Genomic DNA, 22,427 nt, shown 5'->3' on the forward strand with positions numbered 1-22,427 from the left:
TGGTTATTTACGCCAAACTGACCATAGAGTGATACACAGGCAGAAGGTGATTAAGGAAAATTATATGCATGATCAAGGAGAATGTTCTACGAGGCTGTGAGGGGCACAGACCTCCAGTTGCAGAGCAGGCTTCTTCAGTGAAGCCTGGCGGTCGGCCATCTGTCTCCACATCGGAGCACTGCCATTAGTCCAGTGGCCTGATGGGATCATAGATCATTTCTCTGCTCAAGTCATCAAAGGAAACTGGAGCAGTGGAGGCAAACATGCAGTGTTCATCTTTTCTATATATGTTGCTCCAAAAGTAATGCCTCCTTTTTATTTCCATGGAGACTATTACAGATACAAAGAGCACAAAAACATTGTTTGATAAAGCAGATTCTCAGCTATAAAACACTATTTTTCAATACAGTCACCGCTATTAGCTACGCATTTTCACCAGTGATGAACAAGAGCCTGCATGCCAGTAAAAATCCACATGGCTGTCTGGAATGTCACTTGTCTTTCATATCACTGTCACCACTGCTGAAACACACCATCCACTATCTCACTGTGTTCACATTCACTGTTTGGTCTCCATAAACATTCTGCAAGTGTTACTGAATGTGCAATTTTTTCCACATGGAGGAATTCAGTGACACACCTTTGCTTCATATGCTCTTCCATGTCAGATGCCATTTTGTCAGACTGCACCTCTGCTGCCATCTGTTGCATGACAACAACATATAACAGACTATTGGTGGGAAGGTTCAGCCTCTACTGGCATACCACCATCTGCCTCTGACATCAGGTATCAGTGTAATAAAATAGTAGGCATTACTTTTGGAGCATGTCTCCTATTTTAAAACTGTTCCAAAAACAGTATTCAGAGAGATCCTGATGGAAGAGTTATGCAGATGCAGAGTTCCTGGTTAGGAACAAAACCTGAAGATTTGGATCATTGCTCTGAGAAACAGCATCATCAGTAGATTGGGTATGACAAAAATTCATTGCCAGGAAGTTTTATGCCAGGTATGAAAGAAAGATGACTATTTTCAGTTACTGACTTTCTAGGTGCATCAAATTTTTAAACTTGGAACATAGTTTCAAAGTTTGATGTTTTCATTTCTTTGCACTATTATGGGGTGGAACAAGCTGGTTTCAGAGTTGGTTATTATGTGGTCACATTATTGGTTGGTTATTATGTGGTTTAACATTTTATCTGTGTATTTTCAGTGTCATTATTATCATTCTCAAATTAAATCCCATGTAGTTATGATTCTTTTATTTCTTTGTCACTAGGAAATGCTGCTGTTATTATTTATTTATTTTTTATTTATTGTGGAGAAGTCTAATGTAGGTAGCAATCATTTACTATAAATCCTAATATGCTTCAGTAAATCCAATTAAGTTTTTTTACTTCTATTTTTCCAAATTCATTCACTGATATAGTTTCTGGTATAACCAATTTTTTTTGCTTCTTGAGACGTACAGTAACATTCGGGACTGAATGAAATAGGTAAATCAAAAACAATCTTTTGTTTTACTTTTTTTTTTTTAAATTAGAATTCACATTCATGGAGTAGCAATGATAAATAAAGCTATTTCAACTTTTACACAGTACTTTTTTTTTTTTTTTTGCTTTCTCCTTTTGTCTGCAACTCAGTTTAGCTCAGATAGATTAGTGACTCTGGCCTTGAAACAGCTCTTTTATTGAAGAAGTTCTTTGTATGAAAACTATCATCTACTGCCCATTGGAATGCACTAGTACAGTGCTAGTACAGTCAGTCCTGTGTTAAGGTAAATAGGTTCATTTGCTTTGTAGAGTGAATCAATATAATCATCTGTAATTGTTAGTGATGATTTTTCCTCTAATAGAAGTTACATAACTTAGAAATAATAGTAAATAGTGATCTCTCCCAACAGTTTACATCTAGAAGTATCTGGTGTACTACAACTTGGTCAGAAACTCTCCCCTAACCCTCAATTTGTAAGTCTCTTATCTAGAATCCCTGGACTGTATTTTGACAGACAGAGTTAGGAAGTCAAATGACTACAGAAACACCGTATTTTTGCAACTACCAGTTCCAGATCTACAGACAGTTTTTGGGACTCATGTGGGATAGAAAATTTGTGTGAACAGTAAATATCTGCTCAGGAGGTTTTCTTACCTCACAGAAAGTTATCTCGAGGCTAAGCAAAAATTACCTGATTTAACAATGTATATCACATTTATGTACTTTAGAGACCGTCTTCTTTTCTGACTAATGTTCCTGTTCTTCTTGATTGTTACTGGCATTTTTCTAGAAGAGCATCAGTAGTCTAGAAATCACTTAGAGTCATTTTTATCTCCACAAATATTTTACTATTTTTATTCAGTTCTTGCTTTCTTAACAAAATGCTCAGGCCCTGTCATAGAAAACCAATAAAGCTAGAGTGGTTGATATTCCTAACCTCAGCTTAGTATGTACCTAATGTGTATAACAATAGCATTTCATAATGGATTTTTTGGATAGTAAGAGAACAGCAGAGGGCAAGAGCAACAAAAGATTTTTTCGCAGCTGGCATGTTTTCTCTTAGATTATTGCACTGTTCTATTTTTTTTATATGTGGAGTAATTTATTGTCATTACTTTTTGAAAGACTGCCACTTAGAGATAAGTCCAAGCTGACCTCATCATGAATAAGAATTTAGTGAAATCATACTTAAAGTGTTGTAATTATTCCTGTAATGTAAAGCATTGAATTGAATGGACATGAAGGAGAGTGTGTATGGTCTAATAGACATGGCATTGAGATAGGAACTAGAAAATCACAATTTATTATTCTAGGTCTGTCATTCCCATGTGCCAGAACTGAAAACCACAGAAATAAGTCCCTCTGGAGCCATTGCTGCTCACATACCAATTACACATGCACATTTAATTCCATTATTTCATTACTTTTGACTTATGGTGCTGGAGATGAAATAATTGAGTCATTTGTAGTTAGTGCTACTTTGATGTTCAGTATGAACACCATAACATGAGGCAGAGTGAAACTTGTCTATTCTTTTGAACTTTTTAAAATTGAAATGCACCACATACTGTAATTAAGGTTATATTTAAGTGCTAACTGTGATTACCAATACAGGGATTGCATTTTAGCTTTAACAACTTATTTTTTGATGGAATTTATTACATAAAATGTAGGATCCTTTTGTATGTTGGAAACTTGTAATGATTTTTTTTAAAATATAACTTGCGTGAAAGAAATAGGAACAGCTGTTCTATGGCCTAAACTCTATAGACGTGCTGTCATGTGGCACCAAGCCCTTTTCCCAGAGGTAGATCTTGTGCACCCAGACTATCCTTTTGAGATGTTTTACATATGTTAGCATGTGGGCATTTGTATAAGCATATCTTGCATCGATGGGTTCAGCAGTTATCCTGGGAAATAAACTGCTCTGACTGTAGATAGAACTACCTCAGGGCTCCAGAGTCAGTTCTGGCACAGAGCACTTCGGTTCAGTCAAGCTTTGCAGAATGTTTGCTGCAGCATTTTCAAAACCTTCATTAAAACTAATGGAACGTTACTTTTGAAACCTGGGATCCCTTCAATAGAATTTAGTAGAGTTTGCTAGCTGTATATCAAGCAAATAATGATTTTTTGAGACAGAATTGTATTTTCATTTGCCAAAAGTTGTTTCAAAAATTGTGATATTTTAGTTCTAAATAGTGCTTTATTTATCCTGGGATGTTAATCAAGTTGAAATAACTTGTCTTTTTTTATAACAAACAAGCTTAAATTCATTTATGTCCTGAAAAAAAAAAAAGAAGTAATTCCACAGAATAAGTGCAACATGAGTAGTTCCTATCTAAATCTAGGATTCTTTTTCTATTATATTCTTCTGAGAATTAGTGCCTTGTGAACTTTAACATTAGCTCTTTGGCCTATTCTTACAGAATATTGAAGCAAATACTGTATACAGTATAACATTTGGCACAAGCAGTATCATTTTCCTGAATCTTCTGATATGAGTTTATAATCTCCCCTGCATTATTCGATCTTTAAAGTTAGTTGTTAGCTACTTAGTTGTATGTGAGAGATGTCTAATTTATTCTCTGCTGATGGTGGTGGATGGTTTGAGTAATAAGCAAAGCAAGGCTTGTAGTTGGTAGTAATAAGACCCCTAGCATTTCTGAAGTTTGATGTCTCTATTTTAGAACAGAAAGCTCATATGCCCAACATCTGCCTGTTTTTCCCCTCTGGTTCTCTAGCTGAACTAAAACCGTGTGTTGCTATCACCCTCACATTTTGCCTTCATTCCTCAGTACTTGCTGCTTTTCATTTTCAGCCTATAGTGTGTATTGGTTAGCTGTGACTAGACAAATTTTTATAGTCCAGATTCTGATTCCTGATTGGACAATTAGAATGTCCAAACAATGTAGTGTTAGGTTGTTAGTGAGCATAGTTTAATTTATCGTTTCAGAATTTGTTGACTGCAAATATTTCATTGTGCTTGCTTACAGTGGACTGTATTTGGGAATACTTCTTTCAGGTAACTAAGTCATCTGCATATTTTCAGAGAGCCAACATCATAACTTAAAGCAAACTATTATTTTTCTTGTTGTTTGAGAATATCTTTGTATAAAATATATTTCTGTAGCTACTTTACTGAGCTCCCTGGGGATTCCATTCTTTTTCAGCCTTTTCAAGTGAGCAGAGCAGAGGCAGTGGGAGGGAATTATAGGATATTTATAGGAAGATGTGCAAATAGCTGTGCAGAGTGCAAGTAACTGTGAAGAAAATTTAAAAAAAAAAAAAAAAAAAAAAACAAAACAACAGTATGAAAAGCAAGATGAGATGCCAGTCTTAGGCTTCTGTTAGACAACCACAATACATATCCCGTTTATAAGGTCTCCAGGTGTTAAGAGGAGGTCTGTCTGCATCAGGTGGAATATCTCTACCTGCAGACTTCTCCAATTTAGTTTATATATGTCCATAAGATGTAGGTCATTCTGAGAAAGTATTTACATAAGGTATGATCAAAATTCACATCTTAATGAGCATCACAAACTCCTCAATTCCAGAAGTAAACATCTTCACCTGAAAATCCTTCCTTGCAATGTCCAGCCATTCATATTTGTTGACTATCTGCAGTATTTCTTCACGTGTTGGACTGTGATGAGACAAGACAGATTTTAGGTAACTATATCTGTTGTTATACTGACAAAATGAAATGCACTGCAGTCAGGGAATAGATTTTTTTTTTTAAAAAAAAGGATTCTTGTTATTGATATATGCAAATGAATCAGCCACAAATTACATTTCCATTAATCATACTGGAGGTCAATAGTATGGATGGTTGTAGTAACATTTACAGGAGGCACATTACCAATGTTAAAAAAAGCGATTCAAGTCCCTGACATCAAATAGGGACATGGAAATAGTGAGGACACTAAAATCTGTTACTTTGATGCTTACTGATGAAAGACAGTCTTGCCCTTCCACCTCTGAGGTTACCATTTCAGCAGTGTAATCCCCAGCCTTCCCTGTAATTTGAGTATCAATGTCATGTTAACTACATTGTATTTTGTATTACTTTCTAATCTAATAAGAGAACTGGTCCAGAAGGCACTTCACCATGATTAAAGAGAAATGTCTGTCACAGCTACCGAATAGTCTTTTTAAAAGATTTTTTAAAATATGTATGATGCAAACAAACAAACAAAAAACCTGATGGCTCTCAGAATACATTTGACTTGTAGAGCATTGTTACTATACTCATTCTAATAGACTCATTTTCTCATCCCAGTAAAATGCTGTTGTTCCTTTGTTAAAAAATACATTACTGTTACATGGATTGTGCCCATCAGCTCACTGATGAAATTTTCTGCAGCAACTTTTTATATATTATTATTAGATATTTGACCTAGTCTTGGGGATTGTAATCTTGAATCTCTGATTTTGCTTAATGTAGACTTAAGGATGAACTGCCATAGAAGTTCCAACTTGGAAAAGATCAACTATGCATTGCTTAACTCATATCTGCAATTGAACAGTTCATTTGCTTTTGTAGAGGCATTGTGTAGGCCACAGTCATCAAAAAAACCAAACACATTTTTCTCTCTAGCGTGACCACAGAGGTAGGAAGGTTGTGTTAGCAGGTGAATTCAGATAATTTTTTCTCATTGTCAAGGAGGATGATGCTTTTTAGCTTGATTGTGATATCGTAAAACCACTAAATAAGACACTTAAATGAGAATCTCAGAGACCTAAAAAAGTGTTCTTCTACTAAATCCAATGAACACATATAGAAGATTTACAAAAACACCCACCAGATCTAGGTCAAAGTGATTTTTATTGATAGTTTTTAGCTAAATCTCTTACAAGCTTTCCTTAAAGTCCTGTGCATCTATTTCCTGAGGGAAAAATTTCATTATTTCAATGACATGTCATACTTCCATTTAAATACTGAATCAATGATTTTCTTTCCACTTGTGTTGTCTTTTTGCATTAAGGTAATTCCGTTAATTAGAAAAATTTTGTTTATGAATCAACCTTGTTGGTGCTGCCTGAGTTACCATTAGAGATCAGAGTTCTTAAGAGGTACCAGGAACCTGGAAACCATTGCAATCCTTTGCCATACGCATGTATCCCAGGCTGAGCTAGGTGGACTGGCATGTTGAAATCTCATGTGTATGATTTTTAGTCTTGCATTATCAGTTAGCAAAGTCAGACTTGCAAAAAGATTATGAAAGCCAGTTAGCTCAGAATAGAGCTATGATTTTGGAAAAGACTTTATAGACCACATCCTCAGCTGACAGAACTTGGCCTGGTTAAGTGGAACCAGGCCAGCTTATAGCAGCCAACACTCATAACCTTTTGTTTTGTTCTCTCTTGAGTACATAAAATTTAGCAGCTACCAGTGATGTCTGTATAGGAGCAGCCAGGGTCATGGTACCACAAATTATTAAAAAAAAAAAAAAAAAAAAAAAGCATTATACAAAATTCGTTTAGTGAAACTTCTTCCATTTTATTCTTTTGTAAAAAATAAATTTGGAGGCTTAAATAAGAACAAGAAAATACTCTTAAAAAAGCATGTATTGTTATTTAGTTTCAAGTGGAAGCTTTGCTGTCCGGGAAAAAACATTCAGTTTAACTGCGCTTAGTGAGAGCTGGCAGTAGCTATTTAAAACATTGATTCTTGTTCCTTCTTTTCATACATCAGAATCCTACGCAGACTGTTAACTTTCCTGTCATAAATTCATAGATAGTTCAGCTCCATAATTTAGGAAGGATTGAGCAACCATCTGCAGAAATGTCTGCAGTAAATAGTTATATGGCTAGGAAATAACCTAGATCTCCTTGTGGATCCTGCTTTCTACTTTTGGTTACTTTTCAATGCTTCTGGAACAGAAAAGAAAATGGTTGAAACAACTGAACTCAAGAATAGTTTAGGAAAATACAATTTATCTTCACTGATTTTGAGTTGTACATGCACAGAGAAATAAATGGCCATTCTAGTTTGTGAGTAATATCTAGGTAGATTTCTGCAGTGTTCAGCAAAAAGAGATTTCTAGTGCAAAAATGCTATTCTATTCTAAAACAACTACTGCACTAACTGTATCAGCAAGTCATTTAATTAAATATATGGCTAAAGAAAGATTCCTAGTGGAAGGAAAATAGGATGAAATATAAAAAAGGAGTGAGAATACCAAAGTATTTTTATGATACTATGATTTAAATTTTTAAAAGGTTACACATGAATAAGTTATTATAGTAGAAACATTAAAATGACAAGCATACTACAAGAGAATTCATTTAAAGTCTCAATAAAAAAGCAAAAATAAATAAAGGTGATGTCCTGTCTTTTCATTCATTAATGTGTTATTACATCCATAAATCTCTTGAGAGAACAGTTGGTCATAGGGTAGAATAATATACTGCAGAATTTAGAGGATGTTAATGTTGAGCATGACAATGTAAATTTCCTTTATCAGTTTCATTACCTTTGTTTGAATACAAACATTTTCGGATGAATTACACGGTAAATGAATGTAAAAAATCTGAATTACAGAGCATCTTCTGCATAGGAGTCATGATAATTACCAGATATGTGCCAGATTTACTAGAAATAGTACTGGATAGGGCTGCACTTTGAGATTTTATTCATCCCTCTTTTTCTTCCCTGCTTACTTATAATTTTGTGAAGCACACATGACAAACACTATCTGCTTTGGTGACATGCTGCATTCATTCTGAACAGGAATGAGTCACTTCAGAAGATTCACATGCTCAATTTCTCCTGCCTAGTTGTAAGATGATGAGCAACTGGGCCCAGGAAAGCACAGTGTAGAACTTGCACAATTTCATCATTCTGTGAACTGGCAAAGTGAATAAATGTTACATCTTTATGACATTATTCACTGATCAAATTTGTAGCCATGAATAAGCAACTTCAGATTCCACGTAAGACAATGGAACAACTGTAGATATGCAGTAAAAAAAGAGATAAAACTGTAATGAGGAAGTGTAGCTCATCAAGGTATGTGCTGCAGTACATATATTAAATCCATAGTATTTTATTACTTATGTCATTAAAAATGACAACAAGAGTGTTAATAGAGCTTTATTTCCTAGGAGCAGATTAGTCCCTCTAGAGACAAACATGGACTAATTACCTGTGTACTATATGGTGGATGGTTAGAATACATAGTTATTATTCCTAATTTTTGAAAGATGGAGGAACACACATAGTATAAATCTGAGAGAAAAGTAATCTATCTAATTTCTTACAGACCTTTTCCTTTTACTTAATAAAATAGAAGAATACATTTTAAAAACACCACACCTTTGCTAGTACAAATACTATAGCTTTCTGTATTTTTATTACTACTAAAATCACAGTTTTCTTGAACAATATGATACCTTTCTCACTGTGTTCATGAGTTCATATTGATTTAGATCTTACTTCAGTGAAATTATTCCATTCATTTTGAAACTGTTCAAAGCTCCTCTGTACTGCTCTGGAGAGCCAAAAGATGAAAAAGAAGACTTTCTATGGGGCCAGGATTTACAGAGGAAGCAGGCAAAGACTGTTTTAAGACTGTTTTCCACATTTCCTCAGAAGAGGTATCCATGGAAATTTAACTCAGCTAATAGCTATGTTGCCATTTTGGCAACTTGCCAGCCTAGTAAGGAATTATCATTTTAAGAGATTCTAATAGGAAGCCATAGCTTAAGCCTGTCCTGTAGAGTGACAGCATGCACAAATGCTCTGAAGCTCTGTGCCCTGTCAGTGCGTCGTTTTGGGGGTCTTCTCTAGTGAAACAGGGTTGAAGACAGGGAAAAGAGTGCCCATGGGATTTTCTTCATTTCCATGGGGTTTACTATATCAGAAACCAACAGTAACTCAAGTTTTGTTTCTTTGTTTCTTTATTTTTTATTCTATCTCTTTGGAAAAATAGAAGAGAGGGGAAAAATAAATAAATAAATAAAACCCTTTCAGTTATTTGATTGTATTGAAAAAATATATTTTTTAATATGAAAAGTAATTTTATAATAAAAAAAGAAGCAGAAAATCCTGGTTTCCCAATCCAGTACAAAATTATACTTCTAAATGAACACACATTCTGCCATCTAGTGACCAGAAGAAATTGTACTGACCATCTGCAAGTCTGATCAGAAACCCTAAACACTGCTACTATTGAATATTTCATTATTATCTTCGTGGAAGTAACTGTAAAAAGGGCTACAAAGAAATTAAATATGTAGGAAACTTTTTCAAACACCTGGAACTCTGCAATTAATTACATCTATTGAAATCAGTTAATAGTTCTGTCCAAGATATAGTTGAAACAAGCGGTTCTTTATGTATTTCTATAGCTCTCTTCTTTCTCTCTTCCCCTTGTACTGCATCATCTCCCTTCCCCTGGGACTTACATCAACATTTCACATAATTTCTGAGAAAAAAAAAACATTTCTGAATCAGCACAGTGAGTATGGCATACTACTGCTACCTGAGCAATCCACACAGTTTTCACGAATGCGCATTCTGACTACAGGGCATCTAACATTTTTTCTATTATCAAGAATTACTGAAATACTCATTTCTCTATTTAGAGTTCAGGAGTGGATAGGATAGTAGAGGGAGCACTGCCCAAGTGCTGTGGGTGAGAGAAGAAAATTACTTTTTTGTGTAACGTCTTTTTTGGGGAATCGACCACCTCTTCTTCCTTCTGAAGTTCTGGTCAGCCTTCAGGGAGCCCCTGACCATCTCACCTTCCACAAGGTTCAGTAAAAGCAGTGGATGATCAGCAACTCTCAGAGACTGCTTTACATTTCACAAGACCTGAAGTGAGCCTTATGATCTCAGAATCACTTTCTTTTTAGGTTATTCTTCATTCATATTGTCATCACCAAATATCATGCTGAAAAAGGCTTTTTTTTTTTTAATGCTGTTATGTACTGTGCCATTAGGAACACCACAATTCATACTGGATGATATGCCTATAACTAGATCAATACATTCACACTATGAAGTTCCATTGAAATTTGACATAAAATAAGCATAAGAGCCAAACCAACATTACCTATGACATCATTTTATAGCTAAGGTTATACGTAGCTACCTTACAACTATTATTAAACAGCCTAAGCATAAACTCTGTTTGACATGTACCGTAATTTTAATGATTATCTACTTGTCAAAAAGCAAACATTAGTCATTGGTGAGTAAAACATTGCGAAACTGATACTTTTCTTTTGTATTGCTCAGTTTTTCTACTTTGCATTTTTATACTATTAACAGATGTTTTTTCTTCTTTGTTCCTACAGAGAGCACATGGCACCTCTCTTCTCTCCTAAAAACCTTGGCCGCAAGATTTTAGCTTCTCCTTTAAAAACTAAAAAGGTTACTCAATAGGAATAAAAATTCCCATAACATAACATAAACATTAAGGTAAAGCCAATGAAACTACAGATAAGAGTTGCTATAAATGATACTCAACTGTAAACTTTGGGATTTCAGAAAACTCAGAAAATTTATTTTCTTCATTCCAAAAAGGCAAGGAAGTAGGTAATGTGTCAGAGTAATATATAAAATGAAATGATATACCTCAGACATGTCAAGACATACACATTGCTAAAATACTTTTGAGTATTGTTCCATTGTGTACAGTTGAGGAGAGAAAGAATTTGCTTCCTATGACTGGAAACATTTGCACTTTAACAGCTACAAAAGGACAACTGACAGGGTAAATTACTTGATAACTAAACCTCCGATTTTCTACCACAGATGCTTGGAATATGCTATGATTAGTTATAACTCACCACCTGGTTAAAATGGTCCATTCAAGGTTCCCCATATAGCCGTGTGTTCTTTACATTTAAGTTATTTCTTTGTGGGCTTTATTCTGATGCAAGCAGATTATGGTATTAACAATGTATAAAAACAATGACAACAAAACAAGAACATTAAAACCCTTTAATATTTCCAGGCCTAACTTACTGTCATATTAGCTCGTTCTGTCTGCTGCTGAAAAGATTCACTGACCCACTTTATTTAATGAAAGAACGTGGTTAATATCAGTGGATTACAGTTTGAAGTAAACACAGAAAATGCCTGTCTTTTTTCATGCAAGAGAGTTAGGACATGCATCCACAAAATAATTTATTCAGAAACTGATATCTTTAAAATGCTTTTTTTTTCTGAGTTAGAAAACATGTTTTCAGCAGCAGGTACTAGGTAAGAAGAATGAGAACAACTTCTTTCCTTGGAATCTCAGTTCAAACACTGAATATTGTTTTCCAGACACTATGTCATAAATCATATTGACCTGACTGTACACAACATTTCAATGCCAGATACCATCTGCTAAGATGTCCCCTCTCACCTTTTCCACACAAACAGGTCCTGAAAACTGCCATGACATTTAGTCACATTTGAGCTGGCTTGGGTTAAAAGGTTTTCTCAGCCCAGAAAGCATTTAAATACTTCTCATCTGTGAAGTATAAAGGGAAAACAAATGCATAACTGGTTTGTCCTCTACATTTGCTATTTAGATAGAATCTGAACAAGAAGAAAAGTTTTTTTTTCTATTTATTGTGAACTTACAACAGTCACTTAAATAAGACATTTCATTATAAAATGTTTCATAAAAAATGCAGTACTGTTGAGCTTTAAAGATGAAACAATTTTCTGAGCACAGTTTGTGCTTATGAGCAGAAACTGGACACTTCTGATTCCATTATAAAAATGTTCTTGACCCTTATTTCTCTTTTCTTATGAGACCTGAATATTAATGAAGCCTTTAAAGTCCTCACTCATGCCAATGCAGGGCATTTCCTGTTTCTGTTTTTGTTCTAATGCAGCATTTGGTTAAAAACTTCGGATGAATACGAATCTTGAGAGCTCTGCATAAGTCTGGTTTCATTATTTGACAAAATTGTTCAAGAAGTGTTTTTGTTTCTTATGAAACATTTATATATATTTTTATATATTCACTAAGTAAATGCTTACTATGTCAGGAGTAGATTAGAAAAAAAATGCATCAAAAAGTGCATCATAAAGGCCATCAATGAAAATAGTCAAACTGAGTTGAAAGTGCAAATTAAAAATATGTTGTTACCAAATGGGAAAATAAAAAAGTCAAGGTGTGATAGCTGCTGCATCAAGTCCCATTTTCTTTTGTCTGATGATAATCATGAGCAGTAGTTTCATCACTGCAAATGGAGCTCTGCTGGTGATAAACCTGATCAGTGATCTCCCAGGTTTTCCTTTAGGGCCCAGTCCTGCAGGACACTGAATGTGCAGCACACATCACCTCCCTGTTATGTCATTGGAAATCTCGTCTCTGGCAAAGGTCTCCTGTATTGTACTCTTTTTGTAACTTAAAGATTAGTCTTCTGCAGAATTATCCCAGATCCTCTAAATTGCCTAACAAGCCAGCAATGTCCAGGCAGCAAACTAAATGCAAACATGCCTAGCTTTCATAGTTTTTTTCAACGGAAAAGCTATGTAAATTCTCTTGTTCCTCATCATGTTGTTAATTACAGTTTAAATGGCCATCTGCCTGACAACTTGTAGAAATTTTAAAAGCAGCATTCTAATCTCAATTTGCAATAGATTATCAACTGCAAAACTTGAACTATAAAAGATTTCCAACAGAATAAGAATCTGTCTTAGTGAGCTGTAGAAGACATACTTTTATAAAAATATATTCATAACATTTTTAAACACACGTACATGCACTCATATGTATGTAGATATATGTAATTATGTAATTATTTTGACATGTATTCCTGGGATGTATTAAGAAGAAATGAATGCTTAAATCTGAAACTGTATTTTAGTAATTAGATTTTTTTTTCAGATTTTCTCTTTAGAATGCAAACTTCATTGCTGTTCTGAAATGAGTAATTAAATTTGTACATAAAGTGGTGTCATTAATGAATTTTTACAAAGTGATGCACTAATTTGGAGAAATATAACAATAACTTGCCAGAAATGGGGAAAAAAATCACCTCTCTCTGCTGATTGACCACTTGAAATTGTGTTTGCCTTATAATATTTTTTCTCTAAACTGAAATAAGATTTTTCACTCATTTTAATGATTTAATGAGATAGTGTGTTGATGCTACTTATAGGATTTGTTAATAGCACATCATTTATAATGTTTTGCATCTTTTGAGGCAGGAAGGTAAGTTTTATTATCTTGACAACTTTACAAATTGAGGAGAATTTTGAATTTTGTATTTGCATTTGCCATGTAACCTTCCAGCAGAAGGGTATATTATAATCTTTCTATTTTCAGTGCTTCAGATGCCTGCTGCCTCATCAGCAGCTTCATGTATCTGTAGTTGAAGAACCTTCAATGTTAGTCCACAGTTCTGAACTCATGATACATAAAATAGAGTGCTACCAAAAACCCAATATGTAACACCAAACTGTGGATTGTTGTGTGTACTTGGGAGGACCAGTGGGTACTGTGCAAAAGAGGCACTTGCCCTGCTTTAAGTTCAAAGAATGCTCCATTTTTCATCAAAGAAAGGAAAATGGACTATGATGTAGAGGACAGGATGTTTGTACAGGACCAGACAGAGAAAATGACAGCAGCAATAAAATAAAAATTGAAGTGCTTGTCTCCCACACTGAGAACCTTTCTACGTAATTGATTTTTGCATAGTTTTCCCCATTAAAATCAATGAGGACTTCTTTTTAAATACTGAGAGCAAGATATAATCTATGTTCTGTATAACCAATAGTTTGTAGGAATGAAATAATTCAAAAACACTTCTTCTTTGGGATTCAACCTAAAAAATGAAGCACTTCACTGGCTTAGTTATTGATTTGCATTGCCACCATTCCGAAAGATGACTTGTTATCTTTGTTGAAGGCGTCATCAGCCTGAAAGACAAATGCAGAAATAGAAGTCCTCTGGAGGACAGGCTGTGTTGAAGAACAGCAGTGTCTAGCTCTGTCACATTTTCTGGTGTGGACTGCACTAACTCTAATAATAATGTGTCTGCATTTGAATAATCGGTTTTGTCCCATGTCACACAGTGTATTTATAGTATGTATCAGTACACTGACTGTTGATTCATAAATGAAATTCATGTTTAAGAATCTGCAGATGTAAGTTGAAGTATTTATTAAAAGCTGAGTGTAGCAAAGCTAAGTTGATGATAACTGCCATGATCATTTACCTGAATCTTATCACAAGCTTCCAGGTATGTTTAGGAACATATTGCATGAGACAGTATGTGTCTTTTGAAAAATGTCTACACACAAGCTTTCATAAACCTTTATTCTGTCTTTAGAATTTGGAATGATGGGAGATCATACAATTAAAAGTCAGCGACCTCGATCTGTTCATGAGAAAAGGGTCCCTCAGGAACAAGCTGATGCTGCTAAATTTATGGCACAAACTGGTAATACATCAGTTACATTTTTCTATTTACTGTTGTTAATTTTAGCAAAACCACTGCATGTTTCCATAATCTTTTGCTGCATATTTGTCAGTTTTCTAAGCTGATAATTTTTTTGAATCATTTATTTTTTTTTCACCAGTTAAAGTCCATAAATAAAGTAGCGAAGAATCAGGTACACAAACATGCACTGTGAATGTGGATATTGAATTGTGTCATGTAAGCATGAATAGTAATAAAAGCAGTCTCATATGTAGAAGACACAAGACAGCTTACTCTGACTTTTTTTTTTTCTTCCAAAGATGATGTTAAGAGCATGCTCCAGAATTTCTGTATAAATAGACTAAGGTCTAATCCCACCTTAGCCACTTATCAAATTAATTAATTACTAGGATGACTTTAAAGTCCCTACATTCAGCACTTACTATCTTTGGCCCTGCACAATGCTCTATTATCTAGTTTCCAGATTCATAATTGCAAAATGAAATTGGCCGTAAGTAGTTTTTAATTGGATGTGCAAATTATCTAACAGTTTTTCTTCTAGAAGATATTTTCTATTTTTTTTTAACAACTGCATTTTCTTTAGATTAAGAACACCAAAATGATATTACAAATCCAGAGCTGAAGTTACAAAAACATCGGTTTGTCAACATCTACCACAGCTACCTGTGAAGTCAATGACAAATTTTTAATGGGGGCAATTAAACTCTACAGCACCGAAATCATTCCCCCTTTTGACATAGTAATGGTCTGTGTATCTGTTGGCAAAATCTAACGTTTTAATGGTTCCGTACATACTCTGTTCCAATAAACTACTGCACTAAAAGCCTTGTGCCCCATAATTATTGTATGGATTTGAAACAACTTTCTCTATATTTCATAGTTACTAACCTAGAAAATAAGCCTGCATCAATCATATATAATGCCTTCAGTTTTATATTCACTTTAGTAAAAGAATTACAATTGCATCTAGTTGTGTTGCATGTTGTCTTTCTTAGTAGTAAGGTGCTTTGCTTAACAGACTTGCAGAAATCAGTAGAGTAATCTAAACACATCTGCATCTACAGCAAACAGTGTAGATCTATCTGGTAAATAATTGAGATGAGGAAACAGACTTCTGTTTTCCGGCTATTAATCCATAGGACTACTTTTATATCTAACTCCCAGTTGATGCTACTGTAAGTAAACACTCTTGTATATCATGCATAAATGAAAGTAGGGAGCCAAGAAACCCTGTTGATCTTCATACAGTTACTGTGGACAAGTAGAACTTATTACTTACATGCCTAGATCAGACTTATAATGTTAGTTGCTTACTGCATAGAATAACACTTTTGCTTTTATGCTGCTTCTTGAATTCATACAATTACTATACAAATAAGAGGATTTATTTTATTTCCTCATATAAATCCCTAAACCTTTCATATTATCAGGTAAAACTTGTATCTGATAATTTCTAGTCATCCATTGCAGTGCATCTATTATGGTGTTAGAGAACTGGATTATAAATGCAGCATGTATACCATCACTTTCTGATATATTGTGTGATGAGTGGGAGATGAATTAACAAAATTATATAGGCTTGTTTTGCAAGTTTCTGCTCTGAAAGCAGGTGAGATGTATCAGCAGAGCACATACATTTTCATACCAAACTTTGAGGAAATGTATCTTTTAAATACTGTAGGTTAACACATTTTAAATAATATTGTGTTCTTTTTGGACATACTTACTAATTTTCATATCTTCATTTTGATTTTTCTTTGTAGTGACCATCGCATATTTTCTTCACCTCTAATGCATTCATTTTCTTATGATATAATTAATGTGATATCTTCTTAAACCAATTCAATAGGTGTTTCTAACATAATTTACGCATTTACTTAGATGCTAAGGAGGCTAATAGCCCTTAAAATATCTTGTAAATTGATGCTGAGTTTCAGGATTCTTATATTTTTAGCTTGCTTAATATTATATTTTGTATAATAAGAAAACGTGGAAATATACAAAATGTTTATACGGCTTAAAAAGGTAGAGACAGGGAGAGAGAACTTTCTTAGGAAAGATATTTAGTTTATAAGTGTTTAGTACTGTTAGAAAAGTGGACTTAATCCACTGAATTTTGCTGGGAAACTGAGTTTTAACATGTGATATTAACAGATGCATTTTCCTGTTTGTTTGTGAGCGATACAAGGCAGAATATAATATATTTTTTAAAATATTGTGTAAATAATTTATTGTCCCATACTTACCATTGTATGTGTTTGGACTGATCCTTCCCTTAGGTGTTATGGGATTTAGAGTGTATAATACAGGTAAGTGTTACACAGATCAATGAGGCCTCCCATACAGTAAGTTCTGTTTCCTCTTAAATATATTGAGCAGCAGAGCAGGAGAGCTTGGTAGCCTGCCAACTGTTAATTTGAGAATGTAGTTTTAATATGATACCACAGTAAATCCAAGAGTTCTCAAATAACTGAAACTCAGAATGAAAATAAAAAGTATCCCTTTTCAAATTTCCATTTAAAAATAAAATTAAAAGAACAAAAAAAGATGTATCTACGCATTCCAGGGAACCCACATTTATTTTGGAAAATAAAAATTCTCTATTTGCTAAAATTGAAATGATTAGCATTGGCCTATATCTGCAAAGACATTTTCCTCCTTAAAGACAGATAAAAATAAAATCACACTAACAGCAGAATTTAATACTTGGAAAAATTAAAAATCACCAAAAAATCAAACTGTATTTGGCAAAAGGAAGTGGAGTAATTGATTAGATAAGTTTGTGGATTTTTTAAAATTTTCTCCAATTTCACTCTTTTTGCACAAAAATCATGTTAGTGTGGAAGTTGTTTGTTTGGCAAAGATTAAATTTTTCTATCATTTTTATATGTTGCAGTATATTGCTGAATTCTACCTGTTGTGAATGGACTGTACACACACGCTCAGGATTTAATCAGTATCAGTTTCAAAATTCACTCATGCTTCTTACATGCAGACTACTGCTCATTTCCACCATATTCTGAGGACTTTTTTGTCGTGTTAAGAACTCAGATATTTTTTATTAGTAATGCATCATTTTTATATTTTATTAGCTGTGTAGGAGAATGGATAATTTGCACTGAGTATAAGCAACATCAGTTTGACTTTTTCTGCTGTTTCACCATTCATCTTAACTACTTCAAAATGTCAAAGTCAAGCTTCAAACTTGTAGGGAAAAAAAATGCAAGAAAAATTTTAGCCAGGAAACTCATAGCAATACAAGTGTTTTAATGACATAGATGAAGTTTAGAGTACAGATTGTATAACTGTATTCTCTACCTGTTATTATCATATTATATACTCTAACCTGAACTCAAGTCATGTAGCAGTCTAATCAAAATGCTGTCTATCAGTAAAATGATTAAACCAGTAATCAGTGATTAAATTTCTCTGTTCTTCTCCCAACAAATAAAGAAGCTGACTTCGCAGCTCACTTAGGTGAACTCCTGTTAAAGTGTCTCGTCATTTACTCCTTGTCCCTAGAATCTTTTACAATTACATACATTTTTATAAAAAAGCAGAGGGATTTGTGTGCTGAATTTAAAGCATTCTATGTTCTAACCAAATAAGCAGCATAGTTATTTTAAAGCATTAAATAGCCTTAGAATTGTTTCTTAGAAGGCTCTCAGAGACATGCATTTTGCCTGGCTTTCTTGCTTGGTCTCTGGAAACAGAACAAAACTAAACAATAAAAATAGAATAACCACCTTGGACAGATGCTTTTAACAAAAGCACTGTTTCAACAAATAGTATAAAATTTAACAACTTCTTGCAAGATAACCACCAGAGTCTTCCTGATTTGCACGCATTCCCTTGATTGTTACCAAAAATTTTGGAAGATAGGATTGCAATCTTGAGGTATTCAAGACTGAAATGTTATCATTACTGTGAAGCTGAATTTACCACTGATTTTACAGCATAAAAATTTTTGATTGAAGAAAAGCCTTTAAAAAATCCAGGCTGTAGAATAGGCTTGCTATTTTTTTACTGAGTTTTAGTGGTAGAAGTGAACCTGAATACAATGTTATTTACTAACAGTTTTCAAAGCATTCACCTTCAGTCCTCTTCAGATTACTTGCGCATTTGTTTTCTGAGAGTACTCAACAACTTTGCTGCATGTGAATGCTTTTGGGAAAGTAAATTGAGAAATGAGTATAGTCATTTAATTTATGACACTTAAATATTTTTGCCTGAATATTCATGCAAGAAGACCATCAAAATAATAATAATAATGTGCTCTGTATCAGCAGTGAAAATCTACACAAATCAAATGTATGAGATTAACAAATTACATTGTTTTGTTCACTATACTTATATCTTTCAATGTAATTACATAAAAATTAGAATAGTGGATCCCATAAAACAGGAATGAAAAACTTTTTGCTATTTTGATGTAGCCACAGAATTTTAAAAATGAAAAATTATTCCAAATTACAGGCAAGTAATTAATCAATTTATTGGATAAATTATTAATTGAGAATTTTTGATTCACTGTTCCAAATCTGACAGCTTTGAATATAATGTTAAGTACTACGCACAGTAACAAGATCTAGTGCATTTATCAATTTAGAAGAGCCATAGGTCAAAAGCAAAGAACAGAGCAGTGCTCAAATCAAATTTTCCATTCCATTGTTCATGTTCATGACTCTTCTCCACTCAAGAAAAGAAAAGAAATTAGGAGGTTGGTTTGGGGTTATTTTGAATCCAAATTCCCTTACTGGCAGAGTTCTAAGAATTTAATTCTAGAGTGAAATGTGTCAGTATCAAAGATAAATCTTTTACCACTATATAAAAATAGTTGCTTATGTTCTTGGAGCATCCTGAGGGTGGTGTTGTTCCTAAAATGTTGAGAGGCACTTGTTCTTAGAAAATCACAAATAATTCTAAATGACCAAAGTGTTTCCTTCTAACAAGAACTGTGAAACTATAGAATTTAAGGTCTTTATTTTCTATTCATTGCACATTTTCACAGCTGCTTTACTCCATGAACTTTTAAACATTTATTTTGACATGTTACTTTTGTCTTTAATTTGCAAAGGCAGATTGTAATGAATTTCAGCAAGAAAAATGTCTCATTAATACTTATCCCTATATTCATGTTTGTTTGTTGTCTTGAATACAGGTGAATCTGGTGTGGAAGAGTGGGCCCAGTGGAGTACGTGTTCAGTTACTTGTGGTCAAGGGTCGCAGGTGCGAACCAGAACTTGTGTATCACCTTACGGGACACACTGCAGCGGCCCTTTAAGAGAATCAAGGGTTTGCAATAACACTGCCCTCTGTCCAGGTAGTGTTAGCAGCCAATAAATAAAATTGTGGATGTTTTTGAACTGTGTAATGATAAGAACTTGAAACTATATTTTTTATTTTTATTATTATGAATTTCCTAAGAGCACATGAATTAGAATAGAGAAGTGTAATTCTATTCAGCTATAAAATTTTATGATGTAAATTGTTATTTTTATTTTCAGAACAGTCAAGGTATATAACAAGAGTCCTTTTTTCTGACAGCTTCAGATTTTTTTATGTCTGTGTTCTGTTTTCCACTAAAAAAGAATAAAATATAAGGCACAGTTTAAGTATAAAATATAAACTAGGGCAGAAACCCAGATTACCAATAGATAAGAAACAGAGACTGATTAACAGAGAGTGTTAACACAGGTAATTTGATTCTGCAGTTTAGCCATTTAGAATACTGTCCTATAGGCAATGGGCTGGACAGTGTCCTCTGCACAGTAATGTCTTCTTTTACATTAATCTGGCAAGAGTAACAGTTATTCATTAGTGGAGGAAAGATGGGACAAAAATAATCCTCTTACAGCTGACAAAAGGTAAAGGTCATTAGTATCTTGCATTACAGTTTTCCTACTCCTTTCATCTCAGAGATTTGGATGTAGAGTTCAGCAGTAGTTAAACTCTAAGGAGAAGAGACAGGCACATTTGAGGTAGCTGCTGAAAGGATACATCTTGTTTCTTTAGAGTCTGCTCAAGGGTATGATTTATCTAAGATAGGAAAGAAAAGGGAAGGTATATGGCCTGTGACCACATTCATTTTCCCTTGTTTCTGAAAAGGAAGAATGATATGCCTCCGTTCAGATGACCAAATTTGTCAGCTCTTTTGTAAACCTTCATCTGAGCATCCTCAGATTCTATGGAAACTTACTCAATTTCTGAAGTAAACTGTACTGTCTCATACACATACCCTCTGAGCTTTGTCTGAGTGAATAGCACCACGTGCAAGTAGATTCATTTTGCAATTATGTGTTGGAAAATATCCGAGAGAAGGTGCATATGTGACCACCTCAGATTTTTTATATTAGCAGTATAAGCCTTTACAGACTCCTACAATTAAAAGCATCTTAAAATATTGTATCTTTATAAGCCAACACTGTATCAGCACCAAATGCTTTATCATTCTAGTCTAGATAAGCAATTCACCTGGATTTTCAATATTTCAGGGTAGAAAACTCCAGATGTGTCTGACTGTGACGTCTTTAAATTTTCCATACAAAAAAAGGTGGCCAATAACAATAATAAAAGGATAGGCTACCTTGCAGTCTACCAGAGGTGAGATACTTTCCAAATAAAACTCTCAACTTGAAAGTACAAAAATAGGAAGTACAAAAAGAAAACTATAAAATAAAAGAACAAACTTTCCAAACAGTCAAAGCTGTAAAGACTCCTTTGAGGTTTCCTTTCATATAATATAGACATGAAAACACTTTCCAGCACTCTCAATGATATGCAGCTCTGCTTGCCTTCTTGTTCGTTTAAAATTGCCACAGAAAAGGCAAGGGTTTAGATCACTTAATTTTACAGAATTTTATCTTAATTTTCTCCACTAAGGAATATGAGAGTTTCATATCAAAACAACAAATCTATGTAACACAGCAGTCAAGATAAATATTCACAATAATCTGGAAAAAAAGTTAATTCCTAAAATTTGCATTGTCTAGCAAATTAGCTCACAAAAAAATAATGTCCCATATTTTTCAACCACGGAGGAGCTCTTTCCTCACATTCTGTTTCCAGAATTCAGTTTGAGCAGTGGCTACTAATTCTCACTGAATTGCCAAAATATTTTTAAGGTCACCACACCTGATTCCTATAATCTTTATGTATCTCATGCTATGATAGTATGTCTTCTAGGTATTTTGTTTTACATAATTACAGTAGCCTTATTCATTTATATTGGTCTCTGGCTACAGGGGTTCTTGTGTGTGGCAGTATGCAAGATTAGCAATTTAGAAAGATGCTTTACCTAGTCACAGCTCCATTAAGTTTTTAAACATCTCTTTAATTATTATTATTATCCTCTGTCTTGTTATACTATTTATTCTGTCTCAAAGGGTTGCAGAATTCAAGATTATTCCTGGCTCATACAGAAAAAAACACATAGTTTGTAGAGTCCTGTAATTAAAACACAAGTTTATCAGAAGAGCCCAAACATATGCATCTGTACATGGGAGATGGCCTTTGAACCTTGACATGCACCAGTCA

The 22,427-nt window shown here is 34.0% G+C and overlaps 1 protein-coding gene across 9 annotated transcripts in view; it reads left to right on the top strand.

The window, feature by feature from the left end:
* ADGRB3 (adhesion G protein-coupled receptor B3) overlaps positions 1 to 22,427 on the top strand; it is a 459,396-nt gene that overhangs the window by 172,828 nt on the left and 264,141 nt on the right. For all 9 annotated transcript variants that reach the window (XM_048936529.1, XM_048936524.1, XM_048936532.1 and 6 more), the window contains 2 exons: positions 14,781 to 14,891; positions 20,053 to 20,214. In XM_048936529.1, coding sequence (XP_048792486.1) covers positions 14,781 to 14,891; positions 20,053 to 20,214 — 273 coding nt within the window. The remainder of the gene's footprint in view (positions 1 to 14,780; positions 14,892 to 20,052; positions 20,215 to 22,427) is intronic.

This window comes from Lagopus muta, chromosome 2, assembly GCF_023343835.1.
Source record: "Lagopus muta isolate bLagMut1 chromosome 2, bLagMut1 primary, whole genome shotgun sequence".
Classification (NCBI taxonomy): Eukaryota; Metazoa; Chordata; class Aves; order Galliformes; family Phasianidae; genus Lagopus; species Lagopus muta.